Genomic DNA, 23,962 nt, shown 5'->3' with positions numbered 1-23,962 from the left:
AGCATAAAGATCAGAAATATTGTAATTTTAAAAGAAATTCATTTAACAGAAGTCTAAGTAGAGAGAATGTAGAGAAGAGAGAAGCACTAAGTAAAGATATGGTAGAAAAAAATGTCCTTGAGTTTCAGAGAGATTTGATCTCAAATTCCTCACCTCCAGTTCTGTGTCCAAGGAAAATATGTAAAGTTGCCAATTGATTCTGTAGGGCTTATATAATATTGCTAACAAAGCCTGTTCATGATAGCTCACTAAAAGAATAGACCATTCCCATTTTTGAAAATAGATGCAATAATTCTAAATAAAATTACAGCAAGTTGAAATAATACAATAAAATTAAAAAGCAATGTATTCTAGAATGGAAATTTAACATGATGGAAAGTTTGCAATTTTAAGTGAAAAACTACACATTCATAAAAAAATTGAAATAATTGATGACAAGGTATTTTATTGACTTTAAAATATATTTATATTAAAACACATTAAATTGAGATTAAAAATAAATATTCTTAACCTCAAAGTGTATCAGAAGCTAGAAACTGAGTGCAAATCAAACATAAGTAGACAAGTGGTTAAAGTCTACAAAATATCATTATAACAATCCATTATAGGTTCCTATTTCAAATATTGGTAAGCTAAGTTATTCAGACCAACTCTCACATTAAAAATAAATTAAAATTCTGGAAAAATATTTTTAACAGATGTAACAAACTTAGAAGCTTTGATTTCTCCATAGAGAGTTTTCAACCCTAGAAAATATTAATTTTCTTTTGATGGCTACAAGGAGTGAGGGGTTAGAAATCAAAACTCAGGCTCCATAAGGGTGAGGAGTCAGTCTAATAAGAGATACAATAAACTAACATCTCATAGAACTAGATATCAGGGAGATATCAGTGTGAACTACAAGTGAAATACCCCACATAAAAAAATTGTAGACTATGTTAAAAGTATCTGGGATGTGCAAGAAGTTTTCAACCTTGCATTTAGTTTAAAATTGTCCGAGATTAGTAGTAGCCTCTGGTCCCTAGCGGAAATTAATAAAAATTTTCTCTGGAGAAAAGTACTTTACCTAGACCTCAAATTACTCCCTGACATTTTTTTTAAACCAAACAATAAACAGTAGGTAGTCAAAGAGAACAAGGTGCACAAGGAAACAAAACACAATGAGCAAGAATCAGCAGGAAAACAGACAACAGAAACAGACCCACAATGGCCTCCCATCTCACTCAAATAAAAGCCAGCTTTTTCAGCAACCTACAGAAGCCTCTATAATCCACAACCCCTAAACGCACCTTTTGCCTGTTTTCTCTTTGCTCACTTCCCTCCGGCCACACTGACCTCTACTGTTCCTCTTACATACCAGGCACACCCTTATCTCAGAGACTTTTCCAGATTATCTCCACCTGGTTATCTATATAGCCTCTTCCTTCAGCTCCTTTAGACATTAGCTCAAATATCCTCATCTTTTTTTTTTTTTTTTAGCTGAGCCATCCTGCTACCTATTGGCAGCTCAGCGGCTGCTCAGCTCGGGCTGGACTCGAACCGCCGTTGCTCAGAGCTCAAACTCTTGAGCGAGCTCTTAACCAACTGAGCCACTCGGCCGGCCCTTCAAATATCCTCATCTTAATGAGACTTCCCTGACCAGTCTCCTGAAAATGAAATCTTTCTGCTAAGGTTGCACTTTCTGCCTCATTTTCCTGCTTTACTTTATTTTTCTCCAAAGCATTGGACGTGATCCACACAGAATACATATTATTGTATTTGTTTCATTTTATAGTTTGTCTTTCCCTATCATAATGTAAGCTCTTTGAGGGCAGGGAACTTTACCTGTTTGGTTTGTTCCTGTGTCCACAATGACTAGGATAGTGTCTGATTCCCATGAGAGGTTCAGTATAAATTTGTAGAATGAATAAATGAAATGCTTATATGTAAAGTGCTTAGGACAGGGCCTAACTTACAGTAATCCCATAATACATATTAGTTATTATAACCAGTATAAAAAAGAAGAAAAGAATGTTGAACTGACAGATATGGGTTCCAATTCTGCATGGCTTTTCATCAAAGTAGATTCCAGCAGTGAAATTATTCATAAACTGAAGAGTTTTTTAAAAATTATTTTACTTGTTGGGGAAGGAATTGCTAACACTTCCCTTTAACACAAAGGCATAAAGAAAGAATTTGATTTTCTACTATTCCCCATGATATAAGAAAAGAAGTAAACCCATGGTGTTCAATTTCTATGGCAGTGACTTCTAGGATGAAAATACTGGAAGGCTTTGAAAATTGGAGGTACAGGTGGCACCAATGACAGGGATCAAGGTAACTCCACAAATATGTGGCGTATCCTGAAATTCACCACCAGTGGGTCTTCCCCAGACAAGTCCCCACACAGATGGTACTCACAGCATTTCCATTTTCAATCCAGGTGATGGTGGGGACAGGGATGCCTGTTGCAGTGCAGCGCAGGGACACAAAGGAGCCAAAGGTGACATTGTGGGATTCAGGAGCCCGCAGGATTCTGGCAAAAACTGTTAGAAAATAGAAGTGGTGAGTAAGCCTCCTATAGGGAGTGTTCTCCTGTGTAAAATCCTTCCATGTTCCCTCTCATAAAGGTAATACCAAACACTGTGTCCCAGCTTCTAAGCCATTTATGCTATGACCCTACATGTCTCACCTCTCCAGGATACATCAAGCTTGCTCCCAACTTTGGGGCTTGTTAATGCCGTCCCTCAGCCTAGCGCACTCATCCCCAGGTCTTCATGTGCGAGGTTTCTTGTATCATCCAAGTCTCTGTTTGAGAGGCATTTTCTCAGAAAAGTGCCCTTAGACCACTCAACATAATGTGTAACCCTTCCCCCATTCACTTTTTCATCACCCTTTTTTTATTGTTTTACAGACCTTATCTCTAACTGAAATGATTTATTTTTGCCTGTTGTCTGTCTCCCTGCAATAGATTATGAGCTCTCAGTAACCAAAAACCTTGCCTGTTTCATTCAGTACCTAGAAGAGTGCCTAGCCAAAGTAAAAATATTTAATTGAATTAATGAAATAATTAATGCTTTACACCTTCAACTGTATCATAGTGGGAGAACAGCCTAAACTGGTCAAACTTTTCAGAATATGAGATGAGCACCCTGGGCCAAAAAGAAAAGAAATATTTATGCCAAGTGTGGACAGGTGAATGAGTGATTTATATTCCTTTCTGAGGCTGAGTTTCCACTGATTAGAAAAGAGAAAGTTCTTTTCATGTGAGAAGAAATTTTACCTATACCTAAAGAGTGGAGTTGAGGCTCAGAGTGTATAATATATTGAAGGATACTTAGAATCACAAAATCACTAAACTTGGAAGAGGCTTCAAAGATCAACTAGATTCCTGCTTTTATTAAATAGATGTAGAAACTAAATCTCAGTTCATTTAAGTTGCTTTTTCAAGCTAGTAAAAAACCTGATGGGTGAGAAATATGAACTCAAGAGTTCTGACTTCAAACCAGTGTTCTTTAAACCATTATGTAATCTTTTAAATTGCTCATTGTACTTTAAATATATTTTATATTCTTGGCTTTTTTCCCCCCAGGACTGAAGTACAGAACATAATATTAGACTAAGAAACCCCAGTTAACACAATTCTTTAAGGCTTAGTTCTTATAGTTAGTTAAAATTTGTAGAGTTTGGATTCTAAAGGAAAGTGCAGGGGAGATAGTATATACTAGACAGGAGATATACAGGACAAGGATAGATCAAGTTCAGAGCTGTGTTAGAAGCTGGTCTGATTTTTTAATACCTCTTAAAAAGGACTGCATAACTCAAGGAGATAAAGGAATACATGATTTGTTTGACAATTGGATGCTTTTTGCAATTGCATTCTAATTTCAGATTTGCAGGTTCAGATTAATTCAACTTTCTATCTTTTGATATTGAGGACTCTAAGAGATGAAATCTAGAAAAGCATGCTAGAAATACAAATATTGGGCCCAAAAGCCAGGAGAAAGAAAAAGCAAGGAAGGTGCTAACTTCAAGGCAACAAGTGGTTTTTTTAAAAAGTGGATCAAATATTTTAAATGCAGCTGAATCTGCCCCTCCTCTCCAAAAAAACAAAATTGAGCCCAATTTTAGGTGAGTCCTGAGGTCTAATTACCAACCTACAGAAAATAGAGGGTTGAGAAACATGTTAAACAACACTATGGGGGTAAAATTCAATCAAATCCTGAATATAGTCAATGTAACAGAGCAAATTATTTAGTTTCCCAACAAATTAATGGCATCAGGAAAGAAAAGAAAGAGGGAACTATTATAGATTGAAAAAGACTTAAGGGGCATAACTGCAAATGTACTATGTGAATCTTGTTTAGATTCTTTTCAACAATTAAATGTAAAAAGACTTTTTAATACAATAAGATAAAAATTGTACAGTTCTGCTAATAAAGGGTATTAAGAAATTAGTGTTAATTGGGGATGTGTGGGGTAATGAAATGGTTATATGGTTATCTTAAACATCAAAAAAAGTCTTTACATTACAGTACATATGGATTGATTGAAATCATATCTGGGATTTAATTTTAAACCAGCAGCAATAAAGTAGTAGTGGGAGAGATGAAACAAAAATGGTAGAACATTGATCATTATTGCTGTCGAGGAATAGGAACATGGGAACTTACTATTTTATTGTATCTACTTATTTGTAAGATTGAAAATTTTATAATAGCATTACAATGAAAAAGAAATTGCAGTGGCGCTTACCCCATAGCTCCAGAAAAGACATGCGATAGAACACATAATCTATCCATTGAAATAGCATAAGTTCTAGAAAAACCTAGAACCTGAAGAAAGGTATGCCTCTGAGGAGAGACATTTGGCAGACGTATCAGTCATAAGAGCTTCAGAAACATCCACAAGAGTTTTAGATCAGAACTCTATGGGGCATGATTTTACATGGAAACAAAATGTGGAACTCAGGGAAAACTTTCCCTGGCAGGCAATATTTTCAGCCATAGCAAGAAGAGTGGCAGTAGCCATTGTGGCCAGCATGGTCTGCTCCAAGAGCGAGTGATCTGCGTAGTCCCACAGGGCGCTATGCTCAGAGGGCCCCATGCGTGGTTTAATTTTCTGCTGTCCATGTCTTGAAATTATTAGTGATTTTTGAACTAGGGGCCCTGCATTGTCATTTGCACCTGATTCACAAATTATGGAGCCAGTCCTGGTAGCCAGGACTAAAAATGTCTTCTGAAAAGACAGAGTGAAGGCTACACCTCTATTGAAGTTCCAGAAAAGCAAGGCTCAAAGGTGAAATGGTAAATAAAATGTTGCAAATATGCTGGATGGATCCGAAGGTGTATCAGTCAACATTAGGTGATAAAGGCTGTCCCCATTGGAAATTCTAAATTTCTCAAGAAGATAAGCTAGCTAGGAGACAATGAACGTTGCCTCCAGAGTGACAAACATGATGCTCCGTATGAGCACCTGGTTGATTTCTCCGAGTTTAGCCTTGGTGGGTTGAACCCTTGACAAGTCACACAGACTGACTGGCAGTCTAGCAGGGGTGAACCCATGTTATCTAGTCTTTTCTGATGTTTTCTGGCAACAATAATGGAGACCTAGATTGCGCAACATAATTGAGTGCACGTTCATTATTTGGTTGAAATAACTCTTGTAGGGGTTGGGGTTATAGTAGTGTGTCCTAAATTTTTAGAGTGTGAGACTACTACAATGGTCATTTTATGGGTCCCACAGCCTCTAAGAATCTTTAAAAAGCAAAATCCTTGAGAGACCGGGAGTGGGATTATTTCAATCCCACAGGTGCTATAAAAGTGTAGACAGCAGCTGCTGAAGATAATACTGACTGTACCCTTCAACCTGAATGACAGCCTTCTGGCTGAAGATGAGAATGATAGGAAATTAGGGAATAATGAAATCTAGATTTTTGTTTCTTTGTTTTAATTTATAAAGGCAAGAGTTTTCATTTGGGAACTTGAAACTCTTCCTGGAAATTTAATAACAAGGGAGGGTTTATTTTGTTGTAATTTACAACTTTTTTTCCTTTTGGCTGGAATATCATTTAGGCTCATTGCAAAACCTCTGATGATCCGTATATATTGCACAACACAGCTAGGCATAACGTGAGATGGTAAATAAAAGACAGTCAATTATCATTCTGGAGTTCAATGTGGTCTTAGAGTTAATTTAAATAATATACTGCTTTGTCCCATGTCAGAACCTTCTGGGAGGTCTAGAGGGGCTCAGAAGGGTACATAATGGAACACTATTGGCATCACAGGTGGCTTCACGAATGTGAGACTCTACAAACTGCTGGCCTCCTCCTCCAAGGGGACAGATATAGCTAGCCATGGGCTTTATTGTTAAGTCTGGTGAGTTAAGAGAAAGAAAAAGAAAAGAAAAGCTAGGAGTAAAAGGGAAGTTGGTCTCTCCTTCACTCCCACATTCTTGCCAAAGGACAAAATAGAAAATCTCCCCCTTTTCTCAGTACTGAAAGATAGCTTCCACCCTTCCTGCCAGTTTCCCTCTCTCAAAGAAGGCTGCAAACGTCTTTTGGGTTTCAGCTCAGCTGTCTCCTTATCATAATCCTTTTGACCCATTGCCTCATTCTTGTTTATGTTTTGTCACAGCATTTATCATATGTCTTAACTGTTGATTCGTTTGTTTTTTGGCTGTCTCTTCCCTTGAAATGTAAGCATCACAAGGGTAGAGCTTGCCTTGTTCATTAATGCAGGCTGATTGATAGGTACACAGATAGATAGGTAGATAGATAGATAGATAGGTAGATAGATAGATAGATAGATATTTGTTGAATGAAGAATGAATGAATGAATGAATGAATGAATGAATGACTCATCTGATTGGGGAGGTTGGAGAAAGGGACTTGTGCATGTTATGAATTATCTCAGCCCTCTCTGGGTCATCATTCTCTAAGCTACCCTACATACAGAGAAGAGTATGAGGTTAATGAGCAGTAGGTAAGTTCCCCAGGTCAGGGCTTCTCTGTCCTACAACTGCGGGTGAAAGATGAAAGAGTAGAAAGGGGCTGAGAAGGATGAGGAAACAGAAGTTACGTTAGTCACCAAGAATTCTTGGATGAAAGAAAGAATAGAAAGCTTTATTCTTCAATCCAGTTTTATCAGCAGTAAAGCTGATATTTTTATACCCATCTATATTTGTTGCCAGTTCCAAGCGTAAAAAGTGAAGGCTTGGTGAGAAAAATTCTACCATATTTATAAAAAACTGAAAACAATAAAGCCAGTTGCAATTAAAAATAAACGCCAGACTAACCTCCATGGATAATAATGCACCTGGAATAATAAACTTAGACATAATTCAATAATAAATTCCCATTATTTTAGTGGTAGTCACAAGCTAAAAATACATTCTAGGTCATCAATTTTAAAAGTAATGTGATATGTTTCATATGAAGTAAAATGTCCATTGAATATTCCTACTTTCATTTTATTTGCATGAAAGACAATATAGAAGTGTTATTGTTACATAAACAAGCTGCTTAATAGAAGGGGCTTGATGGCGCTTAGAATTTGGAAAATGTTTCCAAACTTTTTTTTTCTTTATGCTATAAGAAAGTACTTGTCTCTTATTTATACGATATTATTTTATTTTTTACAACTGTTTTGGCATGGATTTTTAAAGAAAACAGTGATCCAATCTTCTTTCAATAGATAGTCTTATCCACCATCATCCAGTTCACTGTGACCTCTTTCCCACTTGCTTTCCTATTGTTCATCTGCAACACGGAAAATAGACAAGGGCAATCTTTTTGGGCTTTTTCTCATGGTATGCATGAGTTTGGACCTTTCATTTCTTTTGGAAAAGTTTGCAGTGCTAACTCCAGATTGTGAATCTTACATTCAAAACTGGGCTTAAGCAGCCAGTGATTCAAAAGTCCTTTATAATAACCACATTATATTCTCTCCCTTTCTATCCATTTTCCAAAGCACTTTCAAAGACATAATAAATTTTATTATTGATTACCACTTTAAGGGGTAATTTGAACTTGTGATAAAGAGATAGAGCCATTATTCACTCTGAAATTGCAGTGGTGTATAATGGAAAGCCTAATGGGCAACGGATCCAAATTAAGTCCTGAAATTAATGAGCAGTTTGGCTTGAGATGTATTACCTCTCTTTTCTTGGTCAGGGAACTAGACCACAGGAATACTTAAGTCCCTTGTAAATTCTGTTTCTGAGCAATGATTTCAAAGGACACAATGAGCTCACATGGATTTTACTTTTCTCTTGTTCTTTATGATTTTCTAGTTTCTCTTAAAGAGGTTTTTAAGGTTACTTTATTTAAGCCAGCAATGATTGATAGGAGTAAATTGAAAACAAACACAAACAAAAACTATACTGAACTAAAAAAAATCACACAGGAGCAAATGAAATGATCTGATCTAAATTTAGTTATAAGCAGCCTGTTTAGAAATAGGGAAACATCTCAAATACCTTGAGTTACTAAGATAAGGAGGTGCTGTTTTAAACAATACCAGCCTAAGGTTTATTCCTAGAGCCAAACTGAAAACTCTTATGAATGAGAACTTGTGAATTTCATCCGAAAAATACCAGTGTAGGTTAGAACAGCACAAAATTTGAGTCTTAATTAGGATGGAAGGTGCTTTCTTGGAAGGAAAACTCTTGTTCTACCATAGGGTTTTTCCCAAACAAACTCAATTTCCAGCCACTCTCCTGTAAACTTTTTTTACGTATTATATATATATATATATATATATATATATATATATATATATATATATATATATATATATCTGTGTACAATTCAAATTAATTTAAGTTTGATTTGGTTTGGTTTGGAATAAGTACATAATAATTGTCCTCTTGAAGTAATAATAAAACCTAATCTGGCACCTTGACATTTTTACATTTCTCCAAAAATTGTAACACTCTCCCCCATCAAAAAAAAAAAGGCTTTTAGTCAAAGTGTAACTTTCTTTTCCTATCTTCTTGAGATTTATATTCTCATGCTGATTTATGTCTTTTTACTTCGTTTGCATTTTCAGAGTTTGGCATACTAAGTTTAAATATTCTGTTGACTCAATCTTCTCTTAATAGAAGTAAATGGTCAATAAGTATGTGGTAAAGCAGCTTATCTAATAATGCTGTTAAATGCTGAGTTAATATTCACCATACATCATTTGTTATTTCCTAACAAAATAATGGCACTTAGAGATGTTTATAAGGTCAGCAGAAATAAACATCGAATAGACCACATGTTTAAAAAGAAACAGTGCAGAAAGAAAAAAAATACCTTTATTATCTTGCTCAGGTTCACTTTCTTCTATTAATAGAAAGAAGACAAAACAAACAAATACAATAGACACACAAACAAAAACAACACATCATGAAAAGGGAAATCTTTGACCACGTAAATATCAGTTATGCAACAAGATGCGTTAAATCTGCGTGTTCCTTATTTCAATAAGAAACAAATGCAATCAAGAGAAGCTGCTGACCTTTTAAAAGCAAACTATTCAATGAAATAAAATTTCAAATTAATTACTTTTAGTTAGATAGTACTACATGGAAGTTAAACTACAGCATACCCAAATGCATAGTTATTCATGCATTTTTTATCTTAATGCTGACAATTACCCTTTCTTTCAAGGCAACAGACAGCCTACTATTCGTATAAATTGTGCTTCCCCTTGTTAGCTTGGCTTTGCCTCTTACGAGGCTCTGCTGTGAAGTCAGTGATGTTGAATCTGGGATCTCAGCTATCATTTCTATGGCAATAGACTCATGTTGTGGTAAACAGAGGATTAGGGGTTTTCTGCAGAGCAGAGCCTGTCACCAACTGACATTCTCTCCTGTTTCAACTCCCACAGGCTGCTTGGGGAGCAGGCCATTATCTTCTAGGAAACTCAGTGAAGCAAGCTACAGAGAAAAATGTAAAAATGTCTAAATGGGGTACACAGAATTGAGAATTTATAAATTTTCTTTTTTTTTCTTTTGGTCCTGGAAAAGAGACAATAATTAATTGTCCCAAAGTGTTTAATATAAGCATGTCAGATGCAGATCCCACATGGAGCTCTATTTTTCTTTATGAGGAGGTTTATTTGTTCATGTCAGTTTAGACCTTTCTTGGAATTAGTGAAAAGCTAATTGCAACATGTGTTTATAAGCATAAAATAGCAATGGTATTGTTAACTACATTTAATGATAAGAATACATTTGCATAATTCTTCACAGATTATGGATATTTTCATACATTATATACATTATCTCACGTAACCCTGGCCATATCCCTGTGATTGTACATAATTGATATTATTCAGCCCGTTTTCCGGATAAGGAATCTGAGACTCACAGATTTGTTGCAGGGGCAAAGCCAGAAATTTTTAGACATCAAGTTGTCTGTTCTACGTAGCATCATAGTGAGAAGTCCTCGTTTTTACACTTAACAACCCAACCTCCTTCAATCTAAGTGAGTGTATAATTTCCCATTTAGACTTTACTCTGTCTGAACTTTTCCTTCCTTCACCAACCAAGTCAGCTGCATTCTCTTATTTTAAGTGTCAAGATCTAAGACTACTTAAAGCTTCCGTGAACCAAAAAAGGGCTAAGTAATAAATCTGACATGCTCAGGGGGCCCCATGGCAGGCCTGGCAAGCTCAGTCAGTGGTGGAAAGTAACCACACAGGGTGGTCTGATCATAAATTTCTAACTGGGTGGGTAGTCACATCCCAGGCCTGTAGCTTCCTTAGCAAAGGTCAGTCTTGACCTTAAGTAACCCCTGTGCACTGTTCTGATGCATCTAGAATAACATACCTTTGAAATGTCAGAGTAATTTCCTTTTCTAGACTCCTCAAAGGCATAACCGCAGGCACCAGAGCACAAGACCACAGAACCTCTCAGTGTTATTTTGTTCCTGGCATACCATCTCTGTGTGCTGTAAATATTAATTATTAACTATTCTGCACCCACCAGTGTAAAAGAAGTATGTGTTTCTCCATTTTGCTTTTTATCTAAGCCAAGAGATTTCCCTACTTTGCTTTCTTCCATCTCCTTAAGCTACCACCAAACAATTTCACGTACCTTCCTTACATTTTCTCCTTCGATTTTAATGTATAAAATAAGCAGCAAAACTGCCATGCTCCAGAGAATTTTCTCAATGCATCAAGATCTTGTTTCTGGGCATGCCCTCAAAAATTTGGCTCAAATAAATTTATACAACTTTCCTATAGGCTTGGCGTTCTTTTGTCGACACTTCTAAATTGAATACATTGATGGTTAAAAGGAGATGTAGAGGTTATCTGTCAAATGTAGCTCTAACAGAGCAATTGCTTTTTACAACATCCCTAACAGTGTCTGGTAAAGCATGAGTATTGGATAAATATGAGTTTTTCCTGTACTTAAAACTGATCAACTGGACATTAGAAAACGACAGAGATCCCATTTGTAACACAGACCTTAATCAGAAGAAATAAATGAAGGTCCATGGTTGAACCAGATTCGGCCAAAAATTTTCATTTGAATGCTTTTGGCTGGGCATGTCTTTCTGGTTCCTCAGCACAATTGTGCTTATTATTTCCCAGCTTGGAAAATGTAATCTTATTTTTTTTTCACCAGCAAAGTAACTATTCATGAGCAACTGATATGGGCATGGGACTCGTACAGGAAGTGTCTTATTTCCTGGCTGTATATCTCCAAAGTTTTATTCTACTAAAGTGGAAGGGTCTCAGTAAGTTTTGAGAATCATGTTCACTCATCATTTTCTGCTCTTCCACTACTCTGGTTAGGGTTATGGAGCAAGTGCAGGAGAATTCTGCGTTTCCTTTCAGTTTTGTTCCAGGGGGTCTTTTAGTAGGCTGTATTCAGTGTATCTTCTGAAATAATGCTGATTTTCCTTTGCTATTTTTCTCTTTGTTGTTATTTTGGCTGCTGTTCATTTTGCTTGATTTGTTTGGAATTGGAAGCAGTGTGAAATTGTGAGAGAATGCAGCCATTTCTTTCACTGCAAATATGGAGAACCAACTCAAGAGCTAAAAGAGTGTCTAAGATTTGCCATTTTCCTGGGATGAGGCTTAGAAATTTTACTAGAAATTACATTTTCATATACAGACTCTTAAAATTTCTTTCCATGCATAAATGCAAATATAAATCTTTATACATACATATTTACATAGGTTTATGTATTAATATGCATACATATGTACACACATTCACACACGATTGAGGTTACTTTAAATTAGAAACGATAATGCAAGCGTAATCTGCAAAATCTATTTAAGCTTGAGTACACGCATTCAGTGTATGAGGCTGTCATCTCAAGGTCAAACTGTAGTCCTGGTTTTTCCATATATCCTGCTTGCCTAGACTACTGTGATCCCTCTTGACGTCTGAACTAATTGTTTTACTACTTACCAATTTTTAAATTTTCTGCCTCATGGTCTTTATTCCCACTTAATTGCTAAATTCCCATTTAACTGCTTTATGTGTAATGATCTTGTCTTACAAATGGATTTGTAATCTACTTTGAGGGGTCAGAGAGGGAATAGTATATCATACTTTACTTTTGTTGTATTTTTTCCCCCCTAAAGTCCAGCACAATCTCTTTAAAAAAAAAAAAGAGAGAGAGAGATTAATGATGCATTTTCCTTCTCTGCATTCTTGGAATTGTTCAGTAGGACATTTATAATAGAGAATCAGAGACTTCTCTTTTTGGAATAATCTGAGATAATCAACATCCAAGTTAAATAGTAGATCCATCATTTTCTTGAATACTTTGATTTATGCAGAACTTAATACTATCATAGCAACCCATTTTAAACAGCTCTGTTTAAGAAAAAAGAATATGCTCTAAATCAAACCTGAACTGGTTTCCTCATACTTTAGGTCACCCATAAGACCTAGTTTCTACTTCTATCCACTGGAGAAAAAAAACCCCATCAAATATTTTCATTTTTCCAAGCTTGCTAGCCTCACTTCACCATCCTGTTTGCTCACTTATGAACTCCTAACTTTATCCTCTTTACTTACCTAGGACTGAAACTAGCATACACATAGGGTTTCATACATTCAAACAATGCAAGACTCTTCCTAAATCCTTTACTTCTATGAATATAAATTTGCATAGGTTTTTATTTGCAGTCATATAATAATACAGTTGGATCATTGCAAATCATGAATAACCAATACTCATTTTTATATTTGCTATTATTAAGATCTATCTCCCCAATTTTGAACATGAGTGTATATGTGTAGGTATGTGTGAATGTGATTTGATTCTAAGAAAGGTAAAATAAGTTTTTCCTAATCAATTCACTGTATTAGTTGATTGGAGAAAGAATTTAGTGGGGAAATATGTTTTTATATGGGAGGAGGGAAAGCCATCAAGCTTCCCTGGTAGAAATAAAAGGAATATATTTAGTAAACTTATACTGGTCATGTAGACCTTGTGGAGAGAAAGAAACAAATCCAGAAAACAGGCAGGAATGTGGGATAGTTCACATTCTTTTGACTGCCAGGGTGAAGAGTGCCAAGAAGATAATAGGAATTTAGCTACCTAGAGTTGAAGTCTCACAGAGTCTGAAATAGCACATTCTTTGCTCTTCCTACGATGGCATTGTTTATAATTTTCTTCATAATCAGTATCTTAAGTAAACCCCTGACCATCTGGTCCTCTAAGAACACCACTCTAGGGATTTTTGTAAGGACATACTCAGAAATTGGGAAGTCGAAATTGTATTATTAGGATCGTTTCCTTACAGTTTGTACACGATACCCTTACAACACAACCCAGGCAGGCAGACCTGGGTTTGAATCCTCACTCTACTGCCTGTGAGCTGTTTGATCTGGGATACTGTTCAGTTTCTCTGAACTTGAGTTTTTTCATGCAGAAAATGTAGACATCACTCCCAACTCATAAAATTATGGAGAGGATGAAATGAAATGATTTATATAAAGCAGTTAATTAATATAGCAACTAACATACAACTAGAAAGTATTAAAGGCTAATTTTTTTTTAATTGGGGAATTGGGGGAGGGGAACAGTGTTGGGGGATTGAGGAAAGGGAACAGCCAAGTTGTTGTCCTTCAATCTTAGTTGTGAAGGGCGCAGCTAGCTCAGCTCCAAGTCCAGTCGCGCCGCTCAGTTCAAGTGCTGTGTTCAATTAATTGCGGGTGGACGTAGCCACCATCCCACGTGTGAGTTGAACCAGCAGCCTTGTTAAGAGCACGCACTCTATCCTTAAAGGCTAATTTTGAAGCCAGGTCTCCTAGCTTGCTTGTTCTCATAGTCTCTCTCTCTCTTTCTCTCTGCCATTTCTATCTCTAGAGTATCCTTCTGACTCATGAAAATTGTTCCACTAACTGACTTTTTAAAAAGCATGTTTTTGAATTTTATTTTATTTTTAAATTTTAATCTGCCTTATCTGGCTACATTCCAAATATTAATCTCGTTGAGTAACCTTTTTCTAGGTGTTAAAAGCATGTGCTTAAATCCATTACTCAACTATCTGAAAAGAGAGGAATCACTCTGGAGAAAGAGAAATCTACTCTTCAGACTCCGTTTTTAAAACACGGATGCTGATCAATACTAGATTATTTGAATCTGTTCATAAGTAGGCTACATTTGTCTCATCTAGCACTGTATTTTAGAAGTTATTGAGTCAGAGATGCCTGTTAGAAGACAAACATTATAAAGGACAAAAAGGGTCATTTGAATTGTTTTTATTTTTTAGTTAAAAAAAAAAATTGGCTCAGGAGTGTTTGAAAAGTAATCCCATCGAGGCTGTGTGGGACTTGGTTTCTGAACTGATTCTTTTACTTTCCAATCATTAAAAAAACCCTGATATGCATAATGATAAACCAAAGTCAATACCTAGTTTTACTTTCCTGATTTCTTGGTAGCTAAAGCAAACATACCGGATCCTCGTGTGCTGCCCTTGTTTACATTTCTGTCCCCTTTGAAGCAGAGCTATGCTTGAGGAGGTTTATCCACTGTGGCTCCATCTCTGAAGCCACCAGAATGCACGCTGCCTTGGAAAACGTACACAGCACCCTCCCAAACAGCAACTTGCTTCTCCAAGGAAGGCGTGACTGTCACTGTGACATCATGGTTCTCTCAAGTGGCTTGGGTTGGAAACATCTCTGTGGCCTTTGAGATGATAACATTTTCCTAGCTTGTAAATAGGGATGATGAATAGTGACTGTGAGCACGAAGTGTTTACCAACTAAATCCGACAAGAGCCACACGAAGCTTGGTTGTTTTCATTTCAGTCTCAGACGTCGATAGAGCAACTTTTAAAAATATTTTTGTTAAAATGGTTCTGAAAATATATTAGGAGTTTAAGCATAAGCCAATCAAAAAGCTGGACTTCAGTTCTGATTCGCTTTTTTCATTCTTTAAAAACAAATCGTTTTTCTAATTTGAATGGGAGGGGATGCTAACCTGCTGAATTGCCAAAACGGAAGCCTTTCTTAAGTTTATTCTTTTAAAGGGTTTTGTTTTGAAATAATTTTAGATTTACAGTTGCAAAGATAGTATAGAGAGTTTCCAGTACGCTTCATTCAAGTTCCTCTAATATTAACATCTTATATAATCAAGATGAATTTATCAGAATCTTAGTTTACTTTTAAATAACATTTTTTACTTACTCTCATGAAAAGGAAGATTCCTGAGCTCTGACAGCAGTCAAAGAGGCTGAAGTTTATTAAAAACCAGAAATGTTTTTATTTTAAATTTTTTTAACTTTTAATTTTTTTTTTTTAGCTGGGAAAAGAAACAGGAGCTATAACCTTAATCTTAGGTGACACCATACTGTCCCAGTTATCTAAAGTGGCTTAGATTGGGGACATTCTGTGGCCTTTGAGATGGGATTCCAGATGCCCAAATAGGGCCCTAGGCCTCCAAGCTGTACGTTCCCATTCTGACAAGATGGTAGACATACACGCATTTAAAAATTATATCTAATAATGGATACCAGAGAGTATAATCTCAGTGTGAGCCTGTGCATCAAATCACAGCTCATTCTGGCTTTTAGAACACCATTAATACAGAGGGTGCTAAAAAAAGGCACCTTCCTTTAAGAAAGGAAAAAACAGTATTAAAATTGTGCTGATGGTAGCCACTTTGAGCATCTCTTGTAATTGTAGAAGTCAAATGTGACTTGTCTTCATCTTTCGTTATTGGTATATATTGAGTATTATGATTTTAATGCAGTTTTTTTCCTTTCCTAAAATGTGTATACATGTTTTTGGCCCCTCTATAAACACCAAATGCTTGTCCTTTTTCTCCCTGATCATGAGGCACTGCCAGCTTGTGCTTTCATGGTAAATCTGCAGTTTTGCACTCCTCATTGTGATATGATCTGTACCATGAACAGGTTGCTATTCATCAGTCGATGCCCTGTTGGACCTCACCTCCCTGAAGCTTCCTTGACCTCCCTGACCTCTCACTATCTCCCCTGTCCTGTGTATGTATCCTATACAAACTTCTGTCATTGCAAATATATTGAACTTTGATTATTATAATCACTTGCTTGTATGTCTATATTCCTCACTATATTTAAAATTTTTTCAAGAAATAAGCAATTCTTATTTATCTTTGTATCCTTAGGAGTTACCTCATTATATGGAATACAGTAGGCACTCAACAAATGAGTACATTTGAAGCCATCCTAACATTTATCCTATGAATTATGGATATGCTAACTTTCTCCTTAAAATTTTAAGCTTCAACTGGAATTAAGACATTCCAAGTAGAAATCCTTATGTCAGTGTTTCTCAAAGTTGTGGTTCATAGCCTGGCTACCTGCATAAGGATTATTTGGGAAATTGTTAAAAGGCCTCCACACAGACCTATTAGATCTGAACCTCTGGGAAATGCATCCTAGAGCAATGTCTTTTAATAAGGTCTGCACTGATGTTTGACAACTACTTGAAAGAAAAGTTCCATTAATCCATCAACTTCATTGTTTCCATCTCTTTCCATAGAGGTTTTGAAGTGAGTTATGATCAACGATATGACAATAAATTAAATGAAATAACAACACATTAATATCAGGGAAAAGGAGGCTTCTGGTTGGTTTAGGGTAACAGGCACTTCAAATTGGATTCTGAGATACATGCCAGGTAGCACAAAAAATGAGGCAGAACAAAATAAACATTTCTCACTATAAGAAGGAAAACAAAATGCCAGTTTCTCAGAAGAGACCACTTCCCCCTAAATTTTTTAAAGTAATTTCTCACTCGAGATTTACTTCAGAGCAGTGCATAATAGAATGATCCATATTTTCAATAAGATTTTTGCCAAATAGATGTTTTTCTAGTGAGTCAGATATGATGTAGGCTCAGGATATGCACTGATGTTGCCTTAACTTTCATGTCATTATACTATTTTTCTTTGGACAGGTTGATTCTAAACAGCCCCTTTCTCGTTTTCCAGTAAAGGCACATCTTCACACAGCTTCTTAGATAAGCTGCCTTATATCACTTGTCACAGTGGGGCCAATGCGAAGTTATAATCTCTAACAAGTACCAAGAATGCAGGTACAAAGCATTGCTGATTGAGGGTAGATTTATGTTCTTTGGAAACAAGAGAAGCAGTTGGTGAGGTTGACATTCTATTTATGAAATTTGAGAAGCCTCACCAGCAGTATTCTCTGGGTAGAAGTCATCCAGCTCTGTAACAATGTAAACAACAGAAAACAATACCAACAACAGTCAATATTTATGAAAGAGCTACTGCATAGACACCGGATATGTGCTCTCTTGGTCCATTTTAGGAACACTATATTCTAAGTGACATCGCCTCCATTTCACAAAGGAGGAAACAACTTGCAGAGGTTAAGTAAATGATGCAACCTCACATAACTAGTAAGTGGCAGAGTCAGATTAACACCCCGGTTTAGCTGATGCTAAAGCATGTGAACGCTTCAGAGTACTGATCTACACAGAATAAATATAGTGAAAGGAAAGACTTGAGAATGGGGTCATGGAAGATGTCTGGGCCTTGGCATCAAGACATCCAAGCTCCTTGCTAACTTGAGCAAAGTAGTAATTTCTGGTCTCAAGTGTCCTTATCTGTAAAGTAAGAGATTGAACTCTATTACTTTTAGAGCCCACTCCAATTTAAAGTCTATGATTCCTCTGCTGACAGGACCAGTTAATAAACATCGACTCTATTTTAAATACAAATTTAGTTTTTGCCATTCAACTTTATATTGCTTTAACCTCAAAGACAAAGATGAGACATGAAATAAAGAGCTGTAATTGTCTTCACATGTATTTAAACCATGGCTTTTGTTGCACAGAAATTGCATTAGCCCTAGAACTGACATTGATAACTATTATTTGAGTGATTTATCTTTTTTTTTTGGAAGAATTTTACGGTTTTATTAAAACACAATTTGCACACAAGCTGTCTATTCATTTCCTTCACTGCGCAGCCTGGCATTGGGGTTGGTGACTCTGACGGCCAGCTGGGCTGCTCTTTCCACAATGGCTTTGTGGTTCTTGGAGGAGACGTTGTGAGCAATCTCAGCACGGTAAGATGTGTTGCACATCAGCAGCACTTCAAGCTCCTTGATACTGTAGACCAGGAACTTCCGAAAGCCACTGGGCAGCATGTGCTTTGTTTTCTTGTTACTCCCATAACCAATGTTGGGCATCAAGATCTGGCCCTTGAATCTCCTGCGCACCCTATTGTCAATGCCGCTGGGTTTCCGCCAGTTACGCTTAATTTTGACATATCGGTCTGCCTGGTGCCAGATAAACTTCTTGGTCCTCTTTTTTTTTTTTAAGCTGAGCCATCCTGCCACCTGTTGGCAGCTCAGTGGCTGCTCAGCTCGGGCTGGGAATCAAACTGCTGTTGCTCAGAGCTCAAACTCTTGAGTGAGCTCTTAACCAACTGAGCCACTTGGCCGGCCCTCTTGGTCCTCTTTTTGACGATCTTGGGCTTCACGAGTGGTCCAAGGGCAGCCATGATACCGAGTAAAAGATGAGCGCCGCCTCCGTAGGCAGCGCAGAGGAAGAGAGCTTGAGTGATTTATCTGTGCCAAGCACTCTTGTAAGAGCTTTAAGTACCTTAGCTGAGTTTATCCTCCTACAATTTATGAGATCAAGTGTATTCTTAACCTCATTCTACAGGTGGTGAAATTGAGGCACAAAGAGGCTTATGTGACCTACCTGTAGTTACACTGGTGGTAAGTGGTTGAGCCAGGATTTGTACTCAGGCAGTTGGCTCTAGACTCTGAAACCCAAGCAGTTTTCTCAAGAGTCTAGAGTCTATGTTATTGGCCAGCACACTAAGCTCCCTCTAGAATATACATGCCTTGTACAGTCATGGAAACTTGTATTCATTCATGGAAATGAATATACTAATTAAAAATTGAAAGTCACATATCTTATTTCTGAAGGAAATAACTGAATGCAATATTATTGAAATTCCATATTGCCATTGAGGTCTAATGGCTTTCCCTGATGTCTTTGCATCCTTGCATGATTCAAAATAGTTACATTTTTTAAACTAAACCCAGTGAAGGCATGGCCTTCTCTGTCTTACGCAGTGCCTGGAAAATCACTCAACGGATCTTTGTTGGAAGAATTAATGCATTAAAGAGAAAAAACTTTTCCTCGTTGGTGTATGTATGTTTGCACTTGTGCATCTCATTTTAATACATACAAAGGGAACATAAAATCTTACTCCAATTAGGGTATGCAACTTTCAGGTCACAACATTTCCTTTCAAACAATATATCAACATTATATTAAATAACTCAATTATCTTAACTTAAGACAAATCTCTGAAGCACATTTTTCTTAAAACCTGCAGTTAAAGAGGGCCTAGCTGTTTTTTAATTTGGACTATTATCTGGGTGCTATAATCATTATATAACTCTTTTTTTCTTTTAAGACCTTTACTGACAACTCTACAACCAAAGGACCACTTGACCATTGTTTCTTGAAAGTACCACAGAACTCTTTAGAAGAGAATGCAACATAATATCCCCTTAAGTCAGAACCAATGGGTCAAACTCTTTTTTTAGAGCATGCACCTATTAATCATGCAGATTTAATTTTCCCCTTGGTTGCCCCCTGGGATATCAAAGGTTTATGTCTTTTTTGTTTGTTTGTTTGGCTTTTAAATACACAGTGTACTCATGACAGCAAATCAAACCTGTTAGTGGCATCACAAAGGAGAACTGATGCCGGGAACAGGACCACTGCAAATTTGATTAAAATGGCAATCACTGACAGCACAGCACACATTGGGGTTTTAAATACCTCTCTCTGTGGCATTTGTCATATTAAGAGCTGCAGCATAAACAAAGGAAAAAGCAAATCAAATGTTGCATAAACATTGTATGATTGCTTACACTACTCTAGGTGTACCAAAGAAAGAAGGCAGCCAGAAATCTAACATTTTTGAAATCAGTCTTGATCTTATTGGTTTATCTATTCATTGACATTTACCTATATACAATATATGGTATATATATATAACATATATACTATATAATGATTTGTTTTGGTCTATTGGAATTCTACTTGTTGTCTTACATGCTGCATATGTCTGCAAACATTCTTCAAAAAAGAAATGTCTCAGGTATACCTGGTTAGCCCTTTAGGGTATGTGGTGAAACCTTTCAGCCGAGCAATGGACCGGCAGCATTCAAGTGTGCTGACCAGTGACGGAGACTCATGTACAGAGGCCACTTAAATTTGCCAAATGGCTGGCCTTCCGTTCTCACTCCCCAAAATGCCTCTCCCAAGTGCTGACACAGGGTTCCGCTTTGCAGGCCCCATGCAAATGAGAGGTTGTTTAAACCTTAGAGGAACTTGTAATAACACTGTACCTAAAAGGGCTCTGTTCTTGTTCTTTGTCTGCTTCCAGGGTTTTCCTTTGCAGCTTTGTACTGGTGCCAACCAACCACTTCCCACTGGTATTGCTGACTGAAAACCCTCCCTTGGTTCCAGATACACGTTTGCCCAATCTTTTCCTTAATGGCTTAAAGCTCCATGGGTAAACAAAGTAACAGAAAATGCAATCAACAGGGAGCCCAGTACATTCCAACATTCATCTGTTTTAATTTGGATCTTAAGTAGTCTACACTCAACCAGTTTCTATACACAAAGCAAGATTCTGAATGTAGTAAGATCCACATTCAGCTCCAAATAAATCAATTATATCATAATAGGTAAAATAAAGAATATAAAGGAAATGTAACGGAAATATGTAAGAGCACAAGGTAAATATAAAAAAAATTTATATATTTGTAAATGTTTTTTGGATCTTTTCCAATGATTAAAAAAACTTGTAACAATGATCTTTGGCTATAAACCAAGAAGAATTACCTTATTATATTGAAAGCATTTAATTTCTGTGGTGTGGTGTAATTAAGCACATTTTTTTAAAGGGAGACTATCCCCAAAACCAGAGTAAAATCAGAGTCTTACAGTTCAGAGGTCATCTAGAGCCTCCATGATGGCAGCCTCTCCTTGAAAACTCTCACCCTACCACTGAAATCATCACATGCCATTGTCTTATCGCCCTGCCACTATGTCTGTCTTTCTATCCTTTAGAGTACTCAGGAGAAAATTGTTTCAGTACAGTTACATAAGAGAAACAATGTGGATCATTCTTGGGATACACACCTACCTAACAGAACATGAAACAGATTGGCAAAAGACACAAGACTCTTGACTTAGAAGAGAATCCCTTCTACAGCATTGAAAAGTCGCTCTGTCTCTGTTTTCAATCTAACAAAACTAATATATATATATTAGCAGCACATATAGATGTTGGGGGGCAGGGAGAGGCTACATGGAATCATGCTACTGAACATGATGCTTTCATCTCTGTGAGGAGCTAATGAAAAGAAATGATCTCAAGCAGAAGGAATATTTCTGGTTAAATATAAGGAAATCTTTATGATCCAATATGATTGGTTTATCTTTGTTTATCATTGTATATTCATTCTCATATTTGGATACAGCTAAGGACTGGTCTTAACTAGAAGCAGAAGCTGCAAACCAGGTGTGATTGCCTTTAAGATGAATAAGACAAATCTCAAATTCAGAGATATTAAAATGCACAACAAAGAAACAACAAAAAAATTAGCCAATGGCGATTGTAAGAAACCAATGACTCTGAGGTGCATTCCATTTTAATGTTTTAAAATATTTTTAAAGTTATAATCTATGAAATATGATATATAGATTTCTCTGGCCCTTGTCACATCCTGCAATGAAACTGCTCCTAACGCCCATTAAGCTTTGCAAAGGAAGAGCCTCCACAGTTGTGAGATTCACAACTCCTTTCTGCGTTGCAGGTGACTATGGGATTTGGGAAACCACAGACTCCCCTGCTGATGTCAAGTCAGTATACATATATAGTTCTCAACTAGTAGTGCTTCATTTTTTTCTGGAAACTTACCTTTATTTTGCTTCATGATAACACCTAACCAAGTGTAGAAAATGTTCACTGAGAAATCAGACTCCAAATAGAATTTTAGTGTTGGATCCTCTGAGTCACTGTAAAATCATAAACTCCCGGTTTCTGCCCGTAAGTGGGAAAGGCGAGTCTAATGGGGAGAGAATCCACCAGCAGCTTCGGATCTCTGACTCCTTTCAGTTCCCACTCCATCATGGCGGCTCCCTCACTTCCTCTTGCAGGCCTCAAGCTTACTTTCTTTATGGATTGATTCCTTCCCTAACCAAAAGGCATGCTCTGTGTTCTGTTCACCAGGACCTCACCTTCAACCTTAATTCTTTAGCTGACAGCCGAGTGTTGTGACTGTCTAATCAACATAGAGATTAATTGCCTTTGACAAGTTTTTCCCATCCCTCAGTTTGTTCTAGAGCAGAATGGAGCAACAGAGCTGCAAAAATATATATCAAAGCAGTGAACAGAAAGGTTGGTGTCACTTTATCAAAATGTTATAGTTGGAAGAAATAATTTTTTCCAAAGTATAAATACATGTATTAATTCTTCCTAATTATAAAGGTCTCTTTTGAAAAAGTTGAAAAAATATAGAGCCATATAAAGTATGTGGTAGTAGTTAACTTCCATGTAACTCTATATGCAGAGATGATGACTATTAACAATTTGGTATATATACTCTAATGCATAATATATAATACTGGTTGTTTTTGTTTGTTTGTTTGTTTGTTTGTTTTGCCTGTAAACTTTTTTACAATTTTAAAAATTATTTTCAGTTGTACAAAACAACATAGTGATTAGACATTTATATACCTCACAAAGTAATAATCCCAATAAGTCTGTTACCTATCTGACACTGTACATAGTTATTACAATATTATTGACTATATTCCCAATGCTGTACTTTGTATCCCCATGACTATTTTTAAAAAATTCTAGTTGACATTCAATATCATTTTATATTAGTTTCAGATGTATGGCGTAGTAGTTAGACATTTATATAACTTATCAAGTGATCCCTCAGATAAATCTAGTACCCATCTGACACTATACATAGTTTTTACAATATTATTGACTGTATTCCCCATACTGTCCTTTACATCCCCATGACTATTTTGTAACTACGAATTTGTGCTTCTTAATCCCTTTACCTTTTTCCCCCAGCCCCTTAACCCTCTCTCCCATCTGGCAACCGTCAGTTTGTTCTCTGTATCTGTGAGTTTGTTTCTGTTTTGATTATTTGTTTATTTTGTTTTTTTAGATTCCACATGTAAATGAGATCATATGGTATTTTCCTTTTCTGTCTGACTTATTTCACTTAGCATAATACCCTCTAGGGCCATCCATGTTGTTGCAAATGGTAACATTTCATCTTTTCTTATGGCAGAGTGGTATTCCATTGTATGTATGTACCACAATTTCTTTATCCAATCATCTATTGATGAGCATTTCGGTTGTTTCCAAGTCTTGGCTATTGTGAATAGCACTGCAGTGAACATAGGGGTGCATATATCTTTTTGAATTACTGTTTTGGATTTCTTTGGA

General features: G+C 36.6%; 2 protein-coding genes across 2 annotated transcripts in view; both read right to left on the bottom strand.

Annotated features, from left to right (window-relative positions):
* Positions 1–23,962, bottom strand: part of MUSK (muscle associated receptor tyrosine kinase) — an 83,196-nt gene that overhangs the window by 39,639 nt on the left and 19,595 nt on the right. Inside the window, exons 6-7 of the mRNA XM_019635790.1 lie at positions 9,281–9,310; positions 2,401–2,525 (exon numbers count right to left, since the gene is read on the bottom strand). Of these exons, the coding sequence (XP_019491335.1) occupies positions 2,401–2,525; positions 9,281–9,310 (155 nt within the window). The remainder of the gene's footprint in view (positions 1–2,400; positions 2,526–9,280; positions 9,311–23,962) is intronic.
* Positions 18,399–18,958, bottom strand: LOC109379292 (60S ribosomal protein L32-like). The gene is made up of 2 exons (XM_019635797.1): positions 18,902–18,958; positions 18,399–18,749 (listed from the first exon to the last, which is right to left on the bottom strand). Exons 1-2 carry the CDS (start codon positions 18,956–18,958, stop codon positions 18,399–18,401), a joined length of 408 nt encoding a protein of 135 aa, XP_019491342.1.

Source organism: Hipposideros armiger, unplaced genomic scaffold (assembly GCF_001890085.2).
Source record: "Hipposideros armiger isolate ML-2016 unplaced genomic scaffold, ASM189008v1 scaffold_24, whole genome shotgun sequence".
NCBI lineage: Eukaryota > Metazoa > Chordata > Mammalia > Chiroptera > Hipposideridae > Hipposideros > Hipposideros armiger.
Note: the sequence above shows the minus strand (reverse complement) of the source record. Positions and strands in the feature narration are given on the sequence as shown.

What these genes read in the sequence shown, in the direction of transcription:
- LOC109379292 (XM_019635797.1), bottom strand. Translation starts at nt 18,958, where the DNA reads ATGGCTGCCCTTGGACCACTCGTGAAGCCCAAGATCGTCAAAAAGAGG. An exon ending in TCAAAAAGAGGACCAAGAGG is followed by an intron (nt 18,750 to 18,901) that starts GCCGGCCAAGTG and finishes AGGACCAAGAAG; the next exon opens with TTTATCTGGCACCAGGCAGA.